At 27.2% G+C, this 24,468-nt stretch overlaps 1 protein-coding gene across 1 annotated transcript; it reads right to left on the bottom strand.

The window, feature by feature from the left end:
- Nucleotides 1-10,001: 10,001 nt before the first annotated feature.
- On the bottom strand, nucleotides 10,002-20,990 carry LOC107170721 (ring canal kelch homolog). The gene is made up of 13 exons (XM_089217830.1): nucleotides 20,746-20,990; nucleotides 20,017-20,165; nucleotides 19,801-19,929; nucleotides 13,564-13,688; nucleotides 13,271-13,499; nucleotides 13,027-13,202; nucleotides 12,858-12,954; nucleotides 11,589-11,736; nucleotides 11,417-11,526; nucleotides 11,067-11,345; nucleotides 10,843-10,983; nucleotides 10,521-10,770; nucleotides 10,002-10,449 (listed from the first exon to the last, which is right to left on the bottom strand). The coding sequence occupies exons 4-13, from the start codon at nucleotides 13,674-13,676 to the stop codon at nucleotides 10,241-10,243; spliced, it is 1,752 nt and encodes a 583-aa protein (XP_089073956.1). The 5' UTR covers nucleotides 13,677-13,688; nucleotides 19,801-19,929; nucleotides 20,017-20,165; nucleotides 20,746-20,990; the 3' UTR covers nucleotides 10,002-10,240.
- Between the last annotated feature and the right edge of the window lie 3,478 nt (nucleotides 20,991-24,468).

Genomic DNA, 24,468 nt, shown 5'->3' with positions numbered 1-24,468 from the left:
GAGACTTATTTCAAAATTCCAGATTTTCGAAGTTGCCAATTTTGACGGTTTTAGTTAAAATATTTACTCTTAGTACTTTATACAAAGTTAAAGATATCTCTGTTGTAAAGTTCTCAAAATTATCATTAACTAAAAGATTTGATTTCATTATTTCCAAAAAAATATTGATTTGGTTAAATTACTTAAATAAACAAGAACTATTTGATATTTTAAATCATTATAACGTTGATTTTAATAGTACAGCTTCATCTACTGAACTTAAAAAAGTTACAACCACAAACATAAAACAATAAAAATACTATAAAAATTACAAATTAGACATACTAGACGAAGTATCCACGAACAAACATTTGATGAAATGACATACAATAAACAGTGTTAGATCCTCAAAATAATAATACTTCAAAATCTAGTGACGAATTTCCGTCTTTAAGTAATATTTTAGTAAACCTTAGTACCTATATTTCAATTAAGTAATAACACAACTAATACCATAGATAACAAATTTGTGGTTGTGCAAAATAATTTATTTTATAAAACAGAAAAAAAAGAAAATAGTTTTTACCCGTAAGGTAATATTAATAAAACAAATATTAAATTTAACGTGGCGGGTATCATCATTTTCACCTGGTATATTTAATGGTACATAAGACGAATATGTATAAGAAATTTTTGAAAATTTCGAATTAATTAAAGGCAAATGGATGGGAGAATGAGATAAAATTAGTATATTTATCACTTTATTCAAAAGGTTCGGCGTATAAAGTATAAACTATTTAAAATTCTCAATTCAGAAACTAAACTGTCTTTTGAAAAATAATACTTAAATTTAAAAAAATATTCATGTCATACTCGAGATCAAATATTTTAAAAAATAAATTAAGAAATAGAACATTAAAAGCTAATGAATCTATTGGGGAGGTTTGGATAGATATGAATTTTTTAATAAATGAAACAAACAAGAATCTGTTTGAATTGGAGAAAATCGATTTAATTTTAGACTTATTATCAACTGAATACTATAATGTTATAGGTATGTTAAAAAAACAGTTTGTTAGAATTAGAAAATAATTTAAAACAGAGTATACGAAATCAAGAGCCTACGAATTAGAAGAAAAAGTTTAATTATTAAATAATACTTATAATTCAAATGTTAATAATAATTCTATGAAATATAATAACGATAACTATAATAATTATAATAACCATGGTTATAGACGAAACAACAACAACAAAAGACACAACTACAGTGGACCTAGGTTTAATTACAAACCCCTATTATTTGTTCAACGATATAATAACAATTATTATGCCCAAATTTTAATAATAGAAATAATAATAATAATAATCTTTCTAATTTCAATGGTTATAATAATAAAAACAAGTACCTATAATAGACCTAATAATGTTTGTAACTTTAGTTTTATCAATGACTATCCTAGAACAAATAATAGAGAACATGTCTTGTACATTGACGATAAAAATTTGAATAATATGCGCATGAAAGATAATAACCAAAAAATACAACCCTATAATCAAAATAAAAATTATAATGAAAATCCCCTAAAAACGGTTATAGTTTGTTTCAGTTATCGGGTTCGTCGTGTCCTGTATCAAAACACTTCCAATGAAACACCTAACTATAGGTGTGTTTCCGAAATTGAAGAAAACCTTAGTATGCAATCAGAAGTAATATTGCGATCAAAGATAACAATACAAATAACTTAACAAATATAAATATAATAAACTGTACAAGTGACAAATACCATAAAATATTTATGAAATTGAAATACTAGGAAAAATAAATTATCACGAAATTAATTTTTTAATCGACACTGGAGCAAGTATCAATCATAATAATGTTTATTTAAATGCAAATTTACCGTTAGAAACAGATATTATCAGTCTCGAAGCTACAAATAATACGAGTTTAAATATAGTCAGAAAATCATTATTGGTAGAAATAAAAATTGGAACAATAGAATAAAACATGAATGTATAATTATTGTAGAAGGTACTTGTTCGCCAATATTATTAGGAATAGATGTGTAATAACATAATAATAACATAGTTTTTAAATATAAAAAAGAAAGCGAAACGTTTAAGTGGAACTGTTAGGGCCGAGGCGTACAATAATAATACGCACGCCCGGACACCGACTAAGTTTGGGCACCGCTAGCACCTAAGTCTTAGAAATATGGAGGACTAGCTGGGTGATACTCACATATTGATGTAATGGCTCGAACAGCGGTGGTCGGGAACGCCGGGCAAATACTGTCGAGCGATGTAGTTCGTGTAGTGTAATTATGTATATTTGTGTCTAAATGTGTATAAGAGTGTGGATGTGTTTACAAATAACTTATATAATAAAAAATGGTGACACGTTTCAGGTAAAAATAAGTTGCTGTATAATATTTATCTACCTACGGATACAAAAAATTCTACAAAAATCACAGCAACATCAAGTTATATAAAAAATATTATACTAATAAATCAAGCCCTTATGGCTAAACAAGATAAATATAAAATTATAAATGTGCAGCCCTTGTGGTTGACAAATAAAGATATAATATTTTGGCCCTTCTGGCCCAACAGAATAAAAGTATAGAATATAAATGCTCGGCCCTTATGGCTAAGCAGAGGAGGAATATAAATGTATAATATTATATATATATATTTGGCCCTTCTGGCCCGACTGGCCCAATAGCGTAAAGTTATGTAATTGATGTAAACTATTCGAGCTGTAGCTGTGTAGCTTTATTATTAATAATGGGTGGCCCTTCTGGCACAACAGAATAAAAGTATAGACTTTATAAACACAGCTGTTTGTGCTGAGGCTCAAATGAAAATAAATAATATAAATATAAAATAGCATGCGGTCCTTATGACCGAACAGAATAATAATAATAATAATAATACTATTTGGCCCTTCTGGCACAACAAAATATAAAAATAAATAAACAGTCCTTTTGGCACGATAAAATATAATAAAAAATATACAGCTCTTTAGGCCTAACAACTAATATAGTAATATTATTTGTAATAAAAAATAATGAGATAAAATAAAACTCACAGTTTGTGGAGCGCAGACTGGCCAGCTGGTCCTGCAGTGGTATACATTTTACATAATATACAAATATATGTTGTTTACACACAAGTATAATAAAATTGGCGATTAGCGTCACGAGATTCACAATAAATCGAATTATGATTGGTAGCAAATAAATGGCCTTTATGGCGCTCAATAACAATAAGATTATCTACTTAAAATAACTGGATGTTCGATCCTGCCACAAATATGTAAAAAAAAACAACACTTTTAAGAGTTAGAACAATTATTATAATTTATTTTATTGATAAATAAATAACTAATACAAAGGTGCATGCGTCGGTACTGCTGCGGCAACGTTCGGCGCAAGACAAGAAGTCACGGCGGCCGTGTTAAATATTATATAATATAATAATATTCACGTAGCCGGTGCGGCGGCATGCGATAGTGGCGATTATCTACCATATTATATAATTCACACGGGACACAAATAAAAACATACAAAAATAAAAGACTACTATTAATGGCTTATTTGGTAATAAATTACCCAATATTAAACAAGTATGACGATATTGCAAATTTTAAAAGGTCTCTACTCTCTAGCGACATTTTGATAAAAATTATTAAAATAAATGACATAAGAGATAAATTATCGGAAATTTTAGAAAAGCAGCTTATAAAAAATAAAAATACTATGACAAAAATAAAATTGTAATACAATTCTTACCAAATGAAAAGGTATCAGTAAAAACATTTTAAAAAAAATAATAAATTTTATTTCTGGTATGATGGACCTTACAGAATTAAAAAACAAATCTCTGATAATACTTATTTAGTAGAAATTATAAGAAACGGACAATTAGAAAACGTTTATAAACATGTGAGCCAAATTAAGAAGTTTAGAGAACGTATTACATATATGGTTAGGTAACAATTTACCAATATATTGGTATAATGATATATACTTCTAGTTTCTACATATATATATATATATAATTATATTATAATAAGCTGTATTAATTTTTTTCCATATTGTAGTAAATACGCAAATGCACAATATATTAGGTATAACTGAATCTGTGTACGTATACGTATAAATATTAAGTATCAAAAAAAAAAAAAACAACATTTATATATATACACAGCCTTCAATATATGCTGAGCTGATGTTATTTAAAATTACGATTTCCAGTTTCCTTTAGTTTAGTTATAACTTATAACGTAATTTAGTTTTTTCGATACAGCAATGCAATTTTTTTTACAGAGACTATAAATTATTAAGATTTTTTTATATTTATCTCTTATAAAGAAAGAAAAAAGTGGGTTCTTACTTCTTGGTTATATTTAATTTTCAGTTAGTATAATTACTTATAAAATGATTTTCTGTGGAATTAAATACTATAATATCATATACACTATGCAATTTATGAAATGGGTATTATTATTGGGCCATTATTAATTTTAGGAAATTGCTTTAATTAATAACTTCATAGTTGTTAAAATATTATCAGTTATCATATTATTCATATTATGTTTAGATTCTAAACTATAAATTATCAAAGTCTATTCATTCAACGAGTATAATATTATAGGTATCTATTTAATAAGTAGATAATAATATATCAATATTTAATACATTTTATTTTGATATAAAATGGTGTCTTGTGTTATTGAATAAAATATAATATATAGCATACCTTATGACTTATAGTAATACTATAACTGATTTGGTTTGGAAGAAAACCGAGGGGGCTAAATATTTTAATGTTGAAAATTGAAATGAACAAGAAATTTTCATATCTATATTCCAATGTGGTGTAAAATGAGCAGATTTTTTTGGGGGGTTGTTATGGAACAGTTAGGGGCAAATTGCCCGGGCCCCACTATGTCTAAGCTTATGATTATATAATTGACCTACACCGCCACCGCCACCGCTTCGATGTGAACAAGGCGGCGGTTATAGTTATTAGTTACCGCCACCCCTGCAGTGTGTGGGTACCTTGAAGCCTGAAGGTTTATAATATATTATAATAATTTGTTCAGAATAAGAATTCCCACTAGTTCGACGAAAACTCGTCTTGTTCGCGCATGTTGCCACCAGTTGGCGTTGATGTTGACAACGCCGCCGCCGCCGCCGCCGACGTTCCACAGCACAGGTGTATACGTAGTGAACTATAGTACATTATAACATGATAATTATTACAATATTGTTAAACGTTATTAATGTTATTATGATCATCTGTATGCACGGCGGCGGCTGTTGACAGCGACGGCTGACGGCAACTGTCGACAACTGGCGACCAATCACAACGCTGCCGACACTCCCCAGTGGCCAGGGGGGTCTGACACTCTCGACGGCTGCCTGTGGCTCATTTGCGTATTGCGTGCGCGAAAGTTAGAATTCGTATTTTAAATGGAGTATACACTATTCTAATTCTATATATGCATACTAAGGTATGGTGACCAGATTTATAAAACACAACAAGTACGTACATAATGTTATGATTTATTTGTAAATAATATTATGTATATATAAAAAATATAAAAACAAATTAAACTACATTATTTTGAAGCACAAGTCATCAAATATCAATTATCAGTTATCGCAGATTTTTAATTTTATTTAAAAAAAAAACATATGATATCGTTTGAATTATTACTTCTCTACTTCTATTTTTTTTTTTATACACTACACTGTCATCATCAAATTTTTTGAATTTACAAAATTTTTAAATTTTCACCCGGGGAAAAATCGAATGGTGGAAAAAATTGTAAAATTCCAGTTGAGGGGGGGGGGGGTGTAATGTACGTAGAAATTTTACAAATGAGTAATGAGGCTCACCAATTTATCATAAACCATCTGAAATTAATGTCAGCGTACACCTGTATTATATTATGTTAAAAAAAAAATTGTATCATTTATACTAGCTATATAAGTATTTATTTATTAGTCCCTTACTATGTTTTGTAGTTATTAAGTATGTTTGCACATATTGATACATCGTTCGAACTACAGGATGAATAAAAGTGATTGAGCTAAAATTTTATTTTACTAGCCATGTAGGCATGTAATTTAAAAATAACTATTCATCTTAAAGATCGAGGACAAATGGACGCGAAATAAAACATAAATAATAAGTATTGTAAATATTTTTTATTCGGGTGTGCGTAATTTTGTATTAAGGCATTCATAAAGTATAAAAAAATCGTTTTTCACAATTTTTGTTTATAAGCATTTAAAGTAGAAATGTTTCAAATATGTCAAAATCGCGAAATTTATTTAATTGAAAATTTACAAATTCTTTGATTTTTAAAAATTTATAAAACGTTGACTTTTATAGCTAAGGATTGGAAATTTAAAACAAGGATCCTTAGGATAAGTAATCAATTCTAAAGCAAAAAATTTAAAAACTTTATTAACTTTTTTATAGTTATTTTAAGTTCAAATTTGAATTAAATTATATTTATTAAATAATCAAGAATAACGATTTTATTTATAGTGTTGTAATTTAAAAATATTATTCGTGGGTACTTAAAATTTATAGAGTATATACTTTATATTCTAATATTAATAGTTAATGTCGTTAATGACTTATATTAATACTTAATAATAAATTGTAAAAATGAATTTACCTAAAATGAATAACTGAGTAAGTTGGGTTCATAATGAATCTGATTTGATTAATTTGGTATTTATCTTATGTGTACAGTAGAAGTAGAACCTCTATTATCCGAACTAATTGATACCACACCTAGTTCGGATACTCAAAAGTTGGGATATTGAAAATATAAAATTAAAAAAAATTATAATTATGTATTAATTATTAATTATTTTTACAGTTAAATATTTAATATTATTATTAATATTTTATTTGAATTACATACATTAGATTATCAGAAATACATTACATTATTAAAAACCAACAAACGACATTTCCATTGCTTTGTCAATTATTAATTAAAATTATTATATGTTGCACAAAATGTTATAAAATTCAATATATAAAATTATTTAAAATGTAAAAATACCTATATATTAACATTATTTTTATATTAATATTATACTTAATAATTATTGACAAAAATTGTATTATTATTATTATTTTAAATGTATTATACAAATTTTTGTTTTGGTCGAAAACGGATTCACCCCTAATAATAAGCCAAAAGTGAGAATTATGAATGTTATGATAAATTCGATTAACTGGTCGACCAACGGACCGACCACCCGGATACGAGTTTTCATGTTCGGATACACTAATTATATAGTTCGGATAATAGCAGAGGGTTCGTTTTACGGAGGTTCGGAATGTTCGGATAATCGAGGTTCTACTGTACTTACATTTTTTTTTCCGAATTAATAATAATATAATTAATATAATATAACATATCCTAGACTGACTAACCGTCTCCACTCAGAATCGTTTTATCTATACGATGATATTATACCATTGAATGAAAATTGAATACCATGTATTACAACCCACTTGTAATCTACTGCACAGCAGAGCGAAATCCACTTACCTCCTTTTTTAATTTTAAAATCAGCTACATTTTTATTTTCAAGTGAATATTTACAATCTTACAGTTAAATTTTAAAGAAATTCTTTCTTGGCGTGAATCTACATCACAAAATGAAACTACTGTCCACATATTATACTCTTCAGCTTCGGCGGTCTCGGCTATATGTAGGGGGTTTTTCATTTTTACACTTTTCAACTCTTTTAACCTTTTTTAGAGATTCAATTTCACAAAATAAAGTTTATGGACGATGTTTATTTTTGTTATAGAGTATATGTACCTACATTTAATTTTAAAAAATGTTTTCAATTTTTACCCCTTTTTAATCCTTAGGGGTTAAATTTTTAAAAAAAACCTTTCTTAACGAATGCCTACATCATAATAGCTATCTGTATGCAAAATTTCAGCCTAGACTGTCCAATGGTTTGTGCTATGCTTTGATAGATCAGTTAGTCAGCTTACTGTTTTATATATATATAGATTATAAAATGGCTAAATTTATTCACTAATGATGTATATATATAGATTAAAGCCTAAAGGTATTGCCGATTTCGTACTGTATATGATAGTACAAGCTTAAAATAAGTGTAATTTTTGTAAGTAATATAACTACTATTACATTTATTCATCTAAATTATAATATAAATTACATATTACGTAATAATAATAGGTACATATATATATATATATATATATATATATACAATCAGTGTCGGTCTGGCCTATCCGGCTACCCGGTGATCGCCGGGGGCCCTTCGATATTTTTCAATATTATAGGGGCCCATAGCCAATTGTAAACGTAATAAAAAATTTGCATGTGTTTAAAATTCTAATCAGGTACAACTCTAATAAATATGTAAGCATTAAACAAAATTGTCATAACTGTTTACCAAATATATTTCAAATTCTTTTTAAACTTACAACTAAAACGGGTTTATTCAATACACCCTACATAGCATTAAAATATGTTCTTATACTTCCATGCACACAAGTTAAGTGTGAACGAGTGTTTTCAAAACTAAAAATTTTAAAAACCAAACATAAATCTTCATTAAGCCAGCAATATTTGGATCCCTTAACTGGTTTATTTGTTGAAGATGATATAATTCTAAGTATGTATAAACAAAGATAAATTTATTGATATGTTAGGATCGTTATGAAATGAATTAAAAAAATTACTTTTTTAATAATTTAATGTTAATTTTTAATTCAAATTTTGTATTTTATTAGTAAAATTGCTAAGTAACAATGTTGGTTAACATTTTTGATTTTTATATATTATATAATATTATATTGACAAAGACGTTGAAATAAATGAATATTTAAAAAAAAAAACTCAACCAATATTTTAATAAATAGTCAAACACAGATAATGCCAATATTCTACAATAATGAATACTGTAAAGAATTTTAAAATCTTATGGATGGGTACAATATTAAAGGATTAAAGGATTTTGGATCAACTTCTCATGGAATCAATATATTTCAATGTTGATCATGTATATTTACCTAATTTATATTAAAATTATTATTATGTTAATTCAATATTTTTTTTTGTTTTTATTCATTTGAATTTCATTCATTCAACCTGCACACAATTTTTATGCCTCAGGTATCTGTAAAAATTAAGGTGAATATAATGTCAAACGCCAATGCGGACCCAAATTTATATACACTTTTAAATGTTTTATGTATACCTTTATTTATCGTTTCTATTTCTGAACTTTTGCCATTGTTTAGGTATATCATTATGTGATAAATATAAATACCAACTGTATATTTCAACCTATGCATAAAAAAGGGCTCAGTTCATAAAATATAAATCATAAGCCCGATGTTTAGGTTTATACGCTTTTAAACTTACCAACATGGTCAGAAATATGTAAATTAACTAATGTAGTTATTACTACTAATAGTAATATGAATCATACTTTTTTCAAATAAATCACTGTGATCAAAGATATCGGAAAGTTAAAATATTTTAATTGTGTACGTCTTGATATAGAATCTTATAATATGAGAAACTCATAAAATTCTATATATAAAATAATATGGTCAATAGTTTATTTGCCAAATGCTGATGAATAAGCTATTATAATAACTTGTAGATTGTAAATTGAATTCATATAACTTATTACTTCTTAGATCATAATTCAAATTGATAAAGATGTACTGATACACAAAATAACCAACCAGAGCGCTGAAATGTCATTGTTATGTAGTTATCAACTTATAGAATAAAGAAATATATTTTAAACATGCATATCGCATATTATGATGATTTCTTTTATCAATATGCAAAAAGTTTTAATGGTGGCATAGGAACCATTTTATTCATACATATTGTAAAACACTGAACATTACTCTTAAAACAAATAAATATAGTTGGTTTAAATATAAGTTTATTTAAAAATAATAACATATTCTCCCAAATTATTTATGAAGTTAAAGCAATCCTACACAATATATAATATACAAGATATATTATGTGAATATAAAAATAAGCTTTTACAAATACAATATAATTAATTGTTAGCTAGTTTATTCTTGTTTTACAATAGTTTAATTATATAAAAGAATTTCATCAAACATTCTTATAAAAAAAAAAAAAATATGAAATAAAAAATTAATCAATTTTATCTTAAATTATAAATTAATATGTTTAATATATTAAAATAAATAACGGTCAGACCACGGATTAACTCTAAAATTTGGTGTCTTATTAATAACAACTCCATCACATAATAAAATATCACTTCCTGATAACGATTCCATTATCCAGGTATTGGTCTCTGGGTTGTAAATTTCCATAGATTGCAAAACACCGCAAGTATTTTTTCCACCCAAAACATACAACAAGCCATCAAATGTAAATACTCCTATAGTAAAAATAAAATTGAAATTGAAAACTTCTTAACAATTAATATTTTCTTTAAAAAAATTATTTTACCAGCAAAAGCTCGACGCTGATGCATATCAGCAACAGGAGTCCAAGTTTTTTCATTTGGATTATATGTTTCCACAGATCTCAAAGTATCCTTAATATTATGACCACCGATGACATACAATATGCCATTTAAGTCTATCACACTAGCACCAAGGCGACGTTGAGACATAGGGGTAATTCGTGACCATGTGCCGTGATTGGGATTATAACATTCAACGGTCTCTAAAACTGATCCAAGATAAAAACCTCCTACCTACACAATTGAATGAATTAAAATGTATTAATAATTTAAAATTTAAAATTAAAAAATTAAATATTTATTTACCGCATATAACATGTTATTAAGTACTCCAACACCTAAGCCTTCTCTATCAGCTGACATACTAGATATCATTTGCCATTTTTTAGTAGTTACATCGTAAGCCTCCGCACTGCTTAAAAAACCAGTAGAATTACATCCACCAACCTAGAAATTTATACAATATATATTATATAATATGTATCTAATATATAATAACTTTTGAAAAGTAAAATATTGGCATAACTTACAACGTATACACGATTATTTATTACACCAGCTCCAAAACGTTGTCGATTAACTAACATGTTAGTTGATATCCATCTGGGTGATTTTAAATTTATATCAAGTACTTGAACAGACTTACTGTAATTACTTAAAGCAAATATATATTGATTTCCCACAACAGCTAGAACAGATGGCTTATGGCAATTACCTATTTGCGGTGCCTTTTGCCATGCGTTGGTAGCTGGGTAATACCAGTTTAGTACAAATAAATTATGTCTAGTGTTAGCCAACACCAGAATTGCCTAAAAGTAAAAAAAAAAAATGTTTAATAATTTTAAAAGGTTAAAATAAATTAAACAAATCAAAATTATACTTTTTGTGAACCATAAGAATTTCTGGGTAAGGTCCGAATACGTGATTTAACGAAATCAAATTTATTTTTATTTTTATGATAGTTAATTGCATCAGTTACAAAATCATAACCTGAAAATATTAAAATTTAATAATATTAAAATTACAATTAAATCTTTAAAAAAAATACATACAATGTTTAAGAAGTGGTTCCTCAACTACGTTTTTTAATAAGTACTCAAAAGGTACTAATGGCAAACGTACATGTTCCATTAATTTAGATAAGCTATTACACCTGTTTTTTGAATCATGTTTCACCCATTTACAAACACATTCCAATACCTACAAAAATAAAAACAAAAAGTAATTACCGACATGATTAGAGACAGTCAAACTTATTTTGTCATACAACAATGATTAGCAATATTTTTAATAATAGTAACAGATAAATAAAAATGTTAATCATATAAACATTACCATAGCAGTAACACATTATACATTCATATAAGATAAACTTCTCCTGGAATACATTGACTTGTATATTAAAGTCCAAGATGTCCATGATGGATTATATATTTACAACATGTTTATAAATAATGTATCAATATCAGATGACTATTACACTGATGCATTAGCTTACATTATGTCAACATATTACCTATTTACATATGCTAGTTATGATGTGCTCTACTTATTTAAAATTGAAATGTGCTTTATCAAATCAACAAATTAATTAAAATATTGAAACTCAAAAATTAAAAACAATTAGATTTTTTTTATAATATCAAATTTAATGATTTGATAACATTCTATGATAAGTATAATTTAAATGAAAATATAGTTAATATTTGTTATGCCTATTGATTTAATTTAGTTTTATTAAATATTTGTATAAGTATTTGTATCAGTAAACTACAGTATATAGTAAGAAATATTATGCAGTAAAATGTAACACTATGATTGTTATTTAATTTAATTTTATATCACATAAACCCTGTCTTCCACTTTTAGAACTATTACTTCTATGTATTTATAAATGTTTACTATTTATTTATTCCTTATACTATCTACTGAAGTTGAATTAGTTAAAATGTATTGATTGTCAAATATTATTTAACTATTATTGTTATTCTATATTATAAATTAGACATTATCGTATAAATACTAAGATAAATAAATAAATAAAATTATTACACTTATTTAATAAGAAATTGAGATATGTTAAAATACAGAGCAAACACCAATTTTTATGTGAAAGAAGAGTTCAAGGGCCAGTTGTACTGTCTCTGATAAAGTTAACCGTAGTTTAATCGGCCAAATTTGCACGGTTAAATATCTGTTATCAGCTGATTAAGCGTAATCGAAGTTTAACCGTAGACGGTACAACTGGCCCCAAGTACTCCCTTCAATTTGTCACTGCACAAGATTACATTTAATATTTAATAATAAAAAAGTTTGCTTACTTTTTCTTCAAACGGAACAGCAATGTCATCAGAGGAGATCAAATCAATAATGGCTTCAGAAGTTAAAGATAAGAATTCATTTTGCTCAATCACTTCTCTGAAATAATAATCTAAATGTTTTATACAATTTAAGAGATAAAACTAAAAAATAGGATAATATCTATCATACGAAAAATATTTTTTAATAAATTCTTCACAACATTTCGACAGTTCCATATCGTCATACAAATCAGCATGATCTTTTATACTTATGCAATTTGATGGATTGAGTTTAGCTTTAATAAACTCACAACATAGAGCTTTTACGGAATCTAGTTGAAAAATGTTGGCCATTTGCATTAATTCCTGGATGTATATGTAAATACAAATTAATAAATAATTTTTATTGAATTATCAAATAAATTTATTTATACCATCATGTTCTCCTCGCTGATCTCAATTTCACCAGTATAAATAAAATCCACCAGGAGTTTTAAAATGGTTGAATTTATATCTTTGATGTTTACAAGAGATTTGTTTTTCTCATTGAATTGATTGAACATAGAAAAAAAATATGGACATCCAGATGCTAAAACATTTTTATGAGCGGATATAATTGTACCATCATTTGTTTGGAGCTGCACGTCACAAAAAACTTCATCTCTAAAAACGATATTTATTATAAATTTATCTTGTACATATCACTTTGAATCTTTCCATAACATACTTGCGTAAATTTTGTAGGTTTTCAAATACTGTACTCATTTGAGAGCTAATAAATTTTTTTTGTCTAGTAACCTTAGATTCTACCCTTCCATTTACTTTGTGTATGCCAGCCATCTTTTTTGCAGACTTAAAACATAAACAATAATAAGTAATTATATATAATATATAAATAGACTATAAATATACATTTAATATACAATTATTTTTATTTTTATAATACAAAAAATATGTTATACTATGAAATAAATAATAATATATTAGATTTAACCTTACGTGAACTTGAGTCATTTTAATTAATTTAATATTTTGTAGAAAAATATATATATATATCATAATGAATTTTTAATATATTAGCACACTTACTTTAAGTTGCACTTGTGTTGGAGACATAGTTTTAAAAATTAGATTTGTATATACATTGTTCAAAAATGTACATGATTTAATAAAAATAGAAATAGAGATTTATAGTAATAATTTAATTTAACAAAAACATAAGAATATGTATAAGATAACAATTACAAACTTTATAAAATAACATAAAAAATATTATGTTGATAATTTCTAAATAAATATTAATTTTTGAATCTATACATATCTTAATAGCTGTGTTAAATGAACTTCTAAGACCAAATGCTTTATGACATTAAGGCAAAATTAAATTAATATTTTTCTTATATCTGATATTTAAATCTTGATTACTAAATAAGTTTTTTATGCATATATAATGACCAGGGCTCGAGACTTATAGCACTAAAAATCATGAAATATGCGCTATTATATGCACCGAAAAAATGTAAAATATGCGCTATAATATGCACTAAAAATATGAAAATATGCTTTAAAAATTATTTATTAAAAATTTTTATTTAGACATTTATGAATTTATAATTATTAAAAATTTTTATATAATTTTTACAGTTATAATTTTCTACAAATAATGACTAAAAACCACTGAACTAAATACATGGAACGCGTGTATTACTTAAAATATGGTTCAGATAGGAAGTCGCCATATTATGCATTCTCCAAGTCATGGAAGAGATAATGAAATGTTATAATCTCCATGAAAGTTGTTAATCATATTTTCCCGCTTTACTTTGAAAGTTTTATAATGCGGAACGTACATATAATGATATTATCGTATAATTGCTATTTTTTTAAGAGTATATTATTATGAATTATGAATATCTAACATCTAGGCTTGTATATATAAATAGTATTCTATTATTTGTTATCAATTGAGTACTATAATTATTTTTAAATTACAATACAATATATATTAAGATAAAAAATTACATGTATAGTATAATATACTATATTATTTAATCATTTTAAACAATGCAATGACTAAAAATAAATATAATATTGTGTTTGACAACTTATTAATGTGTATTTTATTATTAGGAGTCCTTTCTTCGTCCATAATCCTATGTAATATATTCATATGTTTGTTGATTTTAATGTATTGATCTGGCATTTAAATAGTTTATACTTAACTTATATTTTGTGCTTTATAATTTATCAATTTATGATGGTTCGTAAATGTTGTGTTTGCTCCCAAGCTAATAAAAAAGGCATTAGCATGTTTAGGTGAGTCTGACGTCACTTAGTGAAATATGTAAAATAATATACTAATGAAAATTGTAGAAAAACACATTTTATGCTTTTATAACAGAGTTCCTCTATCTGATCCTACTCGTACAAAATGGATTAAAGCAATTGGTCTTAAAGAATCTATACCAAATAAATTGTATTTTGTGTGTGAACAACACTTTGAAGAAAATGATTTTCAAAATTCAAATGCATACACAAAAAAACTAAAATCAACTGCATTTCCAACGGGTTTGTTGGTAAACAAAATATAATACTTTATAATTCATTAGATTTATGACTTTTAATTACCTAGTATAAAATTAATTAAATATTTAAAGGAAAATAAACCAAGTGCTGTAATAACTCCATACATTAATAATGATGAATTGAAGTTAAACTCAAATCAGTTAACTTTTAGCTCAAGTTCTATTATATCGCCTGGCATTAATAAAGATGAATCAGTTAACGAGTTAGTAAAAGAGGAATTAAATGTATAGATCAGTATTATTTCATATTTATACTTACTAGTAAATAAATTATAAATTAATAGATATTTTTTATTATTATAAAATTAGGATTATTATTACATCAATGAAAATAGTATTATGTTAACACCAAAAAAAAAAAAATAATAAACATCGATTAAATATTGCAGAGGTACCAATAAAATATACTACCTAATAAATTATTTATTTTAACCTAACTATTTTGGTAGTAATTTTAAATTTAAATTATTGAGTTATATTATTACTTGGTAGTCACTGAATTTCAATAGTGTATGTTCCATTTGTGATACAAGAAACCATTTGAAAAGTTTAAAAGTATACTATGAGAATAAAATTTCTGAAATTTTGGAAAAAGAATCTAAATTACTAATTGATTGCTCTTGTGAAAACAGTGAAACAACTAACAATCTACAAACTACTGTCCAATCATGGGGTTAGTTAAATAATTAATCTTTAATTCTTAAAGCTTTTAAAATATATTATTATTGATGATTGTATGTATATTAATTAATTTATTAGATTTGACTCCTAGAAGTAAGGCAAAACGAGATATTTTATTAGACCATTCGTATGAGTGTTTACCCGGTAAGCTTAGAAAGAAGTTTAAATCCACAATCAAAAAACAACATGTGACAAAATATATTGCAAAAAATGCTCTTCGGAAATCAAAACGGAATATAACACAAGTTAAAAAAGTAAAAACTTTGTTGAGAAATTTAAAAATAAAATGTGGTTTACAAGAAAAAGTATCTTCATTCATAGAAAATAACTTCTCATCATCAATTAATAAAATTGTGAATAAACTCATTAAAAAAAAAAAAAACATTTTACCCCAGGGTTAAGAGCATTCGCATTAACACTAAAGTTTTATTCACCAAAAGCTTATAACTTTATACGTAGTGAATTTGGACAAAGTTTACTACATCCTAGTACTTTAAGATCTTGGTACCATGAAATAAAAGTAGAAGAAGGATTCACTGATGAATCATTTAAGTCACTAAGAATTAAAAGTCAAGAGTATCAAGCTAGCAGTAAAACCATTTTTTGTTCATTAATGCTAGATGAAATGCATATAAAAAAACAAATAGAATGGGACGGACAATTTTGCCATGGATTTAGCAGTATTGGTAAAGATTACGAGACATCTGATCCTACATTGAAAGCAGCAACTCAGGTACTTGTGTTGTTAGTAGTTGCATTCGATTCTCACTGGAAGGTACCTATTGGATACTTTTTTCATAAGGGTATGACTGCTCAAGACACTGCTAACATTGTTAAGGAGGCATTAATAAAGCTGTTTGAAATTGGTATGTATATATATTTTATAATTATAGGAGTACAAATACCTTCTCTTACATTTGATGGACCAACGACACATATTAATATGGCCTCAATACTTGGAGCAAAATTATCATCTAAGGACATGAAAATTGATTTTCCTCATCCATCAGATGTCACAAGAACAATAAAATGTATTTTGGATCCTTGTCATGATTTAAAACTAATAAGAAATACATGGAGTTCAATGCGTGTGATTTACAACCCAGACGGTAAAAAAATTGATTGGAGCTTTATTGAACGTTTGGTTACCTTACAAGAGACAGAAGGTCTAAACGCTGGCAATAAACTCAAAAAATTACATCTAGATTGGAGAGAAAGACCAATGAAAGTCAATATTGCGGTGCAGACACTTAGTGCTAGTGTAGCTGATGCCATTGATTTTTGTCATAGTTTAAATTTAAAAGGATTTGAAGATAGTGAAGCTACTACAGAATTTATTCGAATTGTTGATAATTGGTTTGATATTTTAAATTCTAGGAATCCACATGGTCGTGGACACAAGGCGCCAATGAAAACATCCAACAGACATATTTGGGAACCTCTATTACAAAAGCAGTGGAGTATATGAACAATTTGACATGGGGCTATAATAAAAAACTTATGGTAGAACATACAAAAAAAAACAGATTTTTTAGAATATGCAAAAATGTACACTAAAAACTTTTGGTATTGAGTTCATTTTTGTCTGAAATGGATTTATTGCTTACTCTGCTATCTTTTCATAAACTACAAAAAAATATGCAAATGCTACAAGTCTCGAGCCCTGATAATGACTGTAGCAAACATTTTTTTAAATATTATATCAATATAAAATATATTAAGTTTATTATAAACAACATTTTGTATTAGTACTACTAGCTAATTTTAATATAAATCTAATTTATTAATTATTAATAGTTATTTTTAGATGATATATATGAATATCATAAGTGCATTCCCAGATTTCTATACAATAGGAGATAATCAAATGTGCAAGTGAAATATACATATATCATTCTTGATTAATTATTAGTAAGTATAGGAATAATAAGTTTTGGAAAACATATTAAAATGTATGGGTTTTTAAAATTAAATAGTCCCTAAAATAATTCCATTTTAATCTTTAATCAGTATATAATCCTAAATATTTCATAAAATGAACTCTATCTATATTTAAACATTTAAAATTTAATTATTAGCATCAAAACATACTTAAAAATAATCAACTAATTTTAGATTACAATCAATGTTAATATTTTGTATTAAAATATTCGTACAATAAATAACGAAATATGTAAAATTATGCAACAAAAAATTTTGTATTAAAATTGTACGTACAATGAATCGAATTTGCATCGAATCAGAATTTTAATATGCACTTTCTAGACAAATATGCAAATGCCTAGAGTTCCGAGTAATATCATCCCATCCCAATATCCACTAAAATCATTTAAAGTATTTTATAAAGGAAACTCCCAGGCAGGTCAATGCGATTCCGTAATCACCATTGTCATTATCAGTCATCACATACAAACAAGGTTAATCTTTGGTTTATCTTTCAATCAAAGGTATAAGTGTAAAACTAACATTTAAATTCAAAATTCTAATATTACATTGTAAAATATGAATTTTTGGATTACTCAGCACTGATTAAGATACCTTTGAATTTTTTAAGAAAAAGGTTTATTTCCTATAAACTGCTGATGCAAAAACAGTAATAATATAAAATTAAACATCAGGATGGTTTCTAAAAACAAAATATTAAGATAATACAATGTGAAGACATGTAAATATATTAATTATATGCATACTGAAATCTGAATTGAAAATAGTCAATTGCTTTTTATTGAAATTATTCATAAATGCACAACCTAAACCTTTACTAGTATTGTATATCTTTTCTATAAGACAAAAAAGAAAAGCTGTTCGTTCATAACCACATCAATCGAGAACAGCTGGACTGATGAGCCTCATTTTTTTAAAGTAAGACTTCTTTTTCGAGGTATAGGTAAAAAAAAAACTGTTACAAAAAAATAAAATTCAAAGATTGTTGTTATAGTAACAGTTGTTTCACCTTTGTTATTTTTATACAAATATATATATATATATATAAATAACTTATATTTTTATAATTCACTTATAATTTCACGGGCCCCAATACTACTTATGAAAGAAGTTTTACTTTCCCAGAGTTTAACGATGGGCTCACACACTCGAATGTAGTTTTTTTATGATTATAATATTCCAAATGAGGTATTTACAGAGAAAAAAATGGAAAAATTGCTCGGCAATTTGAGAAGATTTTATCAATGGGAATTTTGATCATAAATATTTGCCACTTATTATCAGAGATGTTACCAACTGATCGATGTTTGGTTTGGTTCAAAAGTCAAACTGTTAATTTCAAATTATCAAACCCAATCAAATAACTAATAGCTAGTTAAATTATCCATCATCATAAAAATTAATATCAAATAGGTATCAAAATTTAATAAATAAAATAATAAAATGATAAAATAATATCCAATTTTGACTTTTTTAGCATTCAGTTTGAGTTTGATAAAATATTTGAAGAGTTAGATTTGTGTAGGTTCAAATATATTCAAGTTTTTAAATTTTAAGAAAAGTTCGAATTGGGTATGGTTCGATCTTAAATATCATGGTTCGTGACATCTATACATATTGTAATATAATAATAGTAGCAAATTAGTAGATATTAATATTTTTTTTTTACATGGATGATTGCTATATGGCTGTTTCAATTTTTAAAAACAATAATATTTTCAATACCTAAGTAATTAAATAATTCTCATAATTACCTATAATTTGAAGAATAGTTCTTTGATAATGCAAGACTTGGAATTGCGTGTGGTATCTGTTGTCGATTTAAGTAAAAGAGACAACCTTGATTGAATTTGATCTTAATGTCCCAGAGAAAACCGTTTCAACTAAAACACAAATAAATAATACGGATATTGAATTTCATAAAAAAAAAAAAACTAAAACTAAGTATACATCAAAATCAGTCATTATACCCAAGAGTAGTTGGATTCATTCGTGGTTCAGAGACTGAGTGGAAAACTGTTAGTCTGCTTGAAACGATTGCTCAAAAATCCTGAAACAATGCCGTTGACCATAGGCTCCACGACGTAGAGGCTTTACTTAAAAGAATAACCGCAAAACGCTGTAAAACAAGCATAAATTTCGATATATAAAACGCGATTCAATGTTGGGATATCATGAGAAATAAATCTAAGCTTTGACATAACCAAATATATGTAATACAATGGCTGAAAGCACTGAACTAAATACATGAAATGCATGTATTAATCAAAATATGAGCCTGATAGGAAGCCGTCATATACATTTCGAGTCATTAGAAAACATAATGAAATGTAATGTTATCTAGGAAAATTGTTATAATCATCATAATATTTATGTTAAAAATCAAATTGGAATTCAGAATGCATATGGCGGCTCCTGTATAGAACATATTATGATGACGTTAGAATTATACATAATAGGAGGTACCTACGCATTCCATTAATTTAGAGACGTTTCACATGAACGCGTATCATACACGCACGTGTTTTTAATTAACATAATATGGTGAAAAAATTCATACTCGCCACTTCGACGACGGTGCGCTGTCCTAGCCATTATGGCACGTATGAACTTAATCTATGTGAACTCAAAACGGGCGGGTACGATACGCGTCCATAATATGAAACGGGTCATAATTCAATGGCTGATAGATACTATACCTGTTATTCACTGCGGCGACGACACCGGTAGACAACTTGTGGAAAACGGAGTGAACACAATAATTAAATGGCGGTAAAAACAATTTTATAACAAGCAGATCGTTGGGACGCGCGCGAACGCAGCAACGAACAAAGGAGAAATGACCAAGAAGTGCAAGAGCGTACCAAGTGGCGGTTACACTTGAAAAATATGTAAACCTGGGCGTCGGCGTCAAACAGCATTCCTGTGCAGTTAGTGCGACTGCCGCCAGTCGCTAAACGAGCGTGTCCGAACGTACCCGAAATGCAGTATAACCTAAAGAAATCGTAAACGACAAACGTCGTAGTATGTATGTATGTGTGTATGTGTATATGTATATGTATTATTATTATTATTATTATACAGCAGATGCCTGTTGCTCTGTTGTCCTTGAACGGAGGGTCAGATTCGACTCGCAGCAAAATAACAAAGAAAACCTTTTTGTATGTAGCCGAGCAGCCGTATAATAACTAAGTAGGTGTTCGTGTGGACGATGCGTTGAATAAAAATATCTCTTTAAAATTATTTAGCCACCCCTGCTATAGAATAATAATATCCCTACATTAGTTTGTCCCAAAGTAATGTTATACAGCCATACAGATTCCTTCATATAACATACAGTACAGAAAACGACATTGTTCGTATAGTGAAGAAAACTGTGCGGACTGATAATACAATCGAAAATCAATTTATCAGAACAGAGAAATTATACGATAACTACACAGATCGAATCTTTGGTCGAAACGTTTATCATTTCTCTAAGGAAATTATAACTAATTTGTTACAAGTTATTATAAAATGATATGTTTATATTTAAATTATACAAGCCTATAATTATTATATCAGGGATAAGAGAGAGTAGCTAGACGCGCAATATAAATGGAAAGAGCAGGAACAAAAATGTTCTCAATTATAGTGAATAAGAATATAAGATAAGATAACAAATGTCATAAAATGTGTAAAATGTGAAATAAAATAATAACGTACAATAATGTCGGATTAAATATTGTAGGGAATAATTTTGTCTTTATATTATTATCAAGGTTATCTGAACACCAGCTGCCTTTCACCCGGGTACAGTCGTTTTCGAGAAGAATTGACCTGTGAACGGTGACTGTATGGTGAACGTTTTGACGCAGTGGTTCTAAAACACGTATTGCTCGGAAATCTTTTGTTTAGTAGACTACCTGTTCTCTAACGGCCAATGTTAAGAACCACATTCTTTCAGAAACACCACCACCAGCCACCACCGAGGGTCTTTTCCAGAAAACGACTACAGGTTGGTCAACCATAAAAAATACAAATCATGGATAAATCTAATAAGGGGCTCTAAATTATGGTTAAAAATTGTCGTAATATGGTAAATAGAATGAAAGACTGTAGGCTAGTATTTTAATATTTTATATTTTCGTAACAACTATAATTTTATATAGTGCATCTGATACCTACCCTACCTATATTATTTAGTTGACATTTTATCAGTTATAATATAATGTATATATTATATATTACCTATACGATAGCAATGGGAACATTTTGCTATTGATTTGCATATTGTTATTGCATCTTTTTACTATAATAATAGTTATACTAATGACTTTTTATTAAAATGCAATAAATCTTTACATATTATTAAAACGGGAGACGATTTCTTACGACAGTTATGTCTGAAGTTCTAGTGGATCGATTTTCATGATTTTTTTTTTTTAAGTTCTAACGCAAATATTCGGCGTGCAGATGATCCATCAAAAGAGAAAAGTGCAAACAATTTTCTCATTTAAATAGTTATTAGAAGTATAAAGTTTGCCGTATTGTTATATGAATAGCGAGGTAGTCGGAAAAAAGCCAAGAAAAAAAATTTAAGGAAAAAAAAGACACGGAAAAAAAGTCAAATTTCATTAATTAATAACAACTAAAATTAAAGTATTAAATTAGGTTTTATTTAAAAATTGTTAACACATTACTGGTCAAATATATAAAAATCTAAAATTATATTTATTACTATGAATAATAACATATTATATAACATGTGTGTTAATAATTATATATATATATATATATATATATACAATATGACCAATAATGTGTAAATTTTTTTTAAATAATGTCTAATTTAATACTTTGATTTTAATTGTTATATATTTAATTATTGTAATTTGGTTTTTTTTTCTGTGCATTATTTTTCCCTGGATTTTTTTTCCTACATTCGTATAGGGACGTGCGTTGCTTGCCGTGCGCTCACACACATCTTTACAATTCCCACTACTCCTACGTGTAATACTGCTGTGTGTCGTCATCGGCAGCGGCGACGTGCATTACTGACTGGCGTATACGTATAAAATTTACATTGTGGCACTATGCAATAACAGTGAAATTGTTATATAGGTAATATATAAATAATTACTATTAAATTTAGTTTTTATTTAAAACGGAATATCAATCATTTCGCATAGTAGATATAGGTGATGGAAATTATTTATTTTGTTCCGTAGCATATTAGTTGTTAACTTGGTGATATATTGGTTACATTCATGGTTCAATGAATAAATAAAATTAATTTAGAAAAAGAAACAATGACAGCATTTGAACAACTGCTGTTAAAATCACAAGATATTAAAATAAAAAAAACGGTCTCCATTTTCGTCGTGGTTAGTCCGAAATCCGGACAGTCGGTCGACGTACGCCGATAACGTAAACATGATACTATAATAATAGCTAATAGGTTGATGGTTGTTGTCGTTGTGCATGACACAAGGCGATAACACAAATATAAAAAACACACATACATAATAATAATAGTAATAATAGTGATTAAAATCACTACATTAATAATTTATTTTATTGATCATAATTCATAAGCCTGGCAACTATGACCATTAACTGTTTGTTTGGGGAAGTGGTTGGTTCCGAACACGTAATGTATGTGTGGCAAGTATTTGCTGCTAAAAACCCAGAAGGTCACCCATCCGAGTGTCAGTAACACCGGCCGGTACGTACACTCGGAGCGTTTCCACAATACAAGCGTACGACAGCGCCACCCCTAGCCACTTATTTATTTATCGGGGGCGTATTTAGGACTTTCAATTTTGTCAAGGGGGGGATATACGTTAACAAACATTTAATTTCCCTAGTGAGAGGGGCTATTTTACTAACCATCGACAGCACAATATTATTAATAATAAGTAACAAATAAGAGCCCGTGGGGATCTATCGTAATAACGCATATTCATTCTTATACAACTTACCTAGAATAATTTTGATTATTATTAACGTTTTATTATGTGTAGATTCTATGATATATTGTTTTTTTGCATGTGTTTGCTTATTTGTATGGAAATTCATATTAATTTCATATTTCTTGATAGTTACATACATTTAACATGTTCTAAAATAATAATAAATAATAATAATAATGATTATTTTAATCTTATCTTTATCTTATCTTTATTCATAAAAATCAGTATTCAGTAGTAATATCTCTGTCTGTACAAATACCCACCGCTGATTGTAAATAACCCATGATAATGTATATCGATAAGTTATTGATGAATAACGAAAAATATAACAATTATTATAAGCACCATTTTTGTATCTTGTGATGGGGAAAGAAGTTTTTCAAAGTACAAAAGTACTTCATGCTGGTACTCGTACAGTCGTTACATAATAATAATTTAATATAAATAGTATAGGTATAGTTTTAAATA

The sequence above is a fragment of the Diuraphis noxia genome, unplaced genomic scaffold (assembly GCF_037042655.1).
Source record: "Diuraphis noxia isolate RWA-SAM2 unplaced genomic scaffold, SU_Dnox_SAM2 contig0001, whole genome shotgun sequence".
In the NCBI taxonomy this organism is placed as follows: Eukaryota; Metazoa; Arthropoda; class Insecta; order Hemiptera; family Aphididae; genus Diuraphis; species Diuraphis noxia.
This window is presented reverse-complemented; position numbering and strand designations above follow the sequence as displayed.

What these genes read in the sequence shown, in the direction of transcription:
- LOC107170721 (XM_089217830.1), bottom strand. Translation starts at nt 13,676, where the DNA reads ATGGCTGGCATACACAAAGTAAATGGAAGGGTAGAATCTAAGGTTACT. An exon ending in TTAATAACATGTTATATGCG is followed by an intron (nt 10,771 to 10,842) that starts GTAAATAAATAT and finishes TCAATTGTGTAG; the next exon opens with GTAGGAGGTTTTTATCTTGG. An exon ending in TCAGCGTCGAGCTTTTGCTG is followed by an intron (nt 10,450 to 10,520) that starts GTAAAATAATTT and finishes TTTTTACTATAG; the next exon opens with GAGTATTTACATTTGATGGC.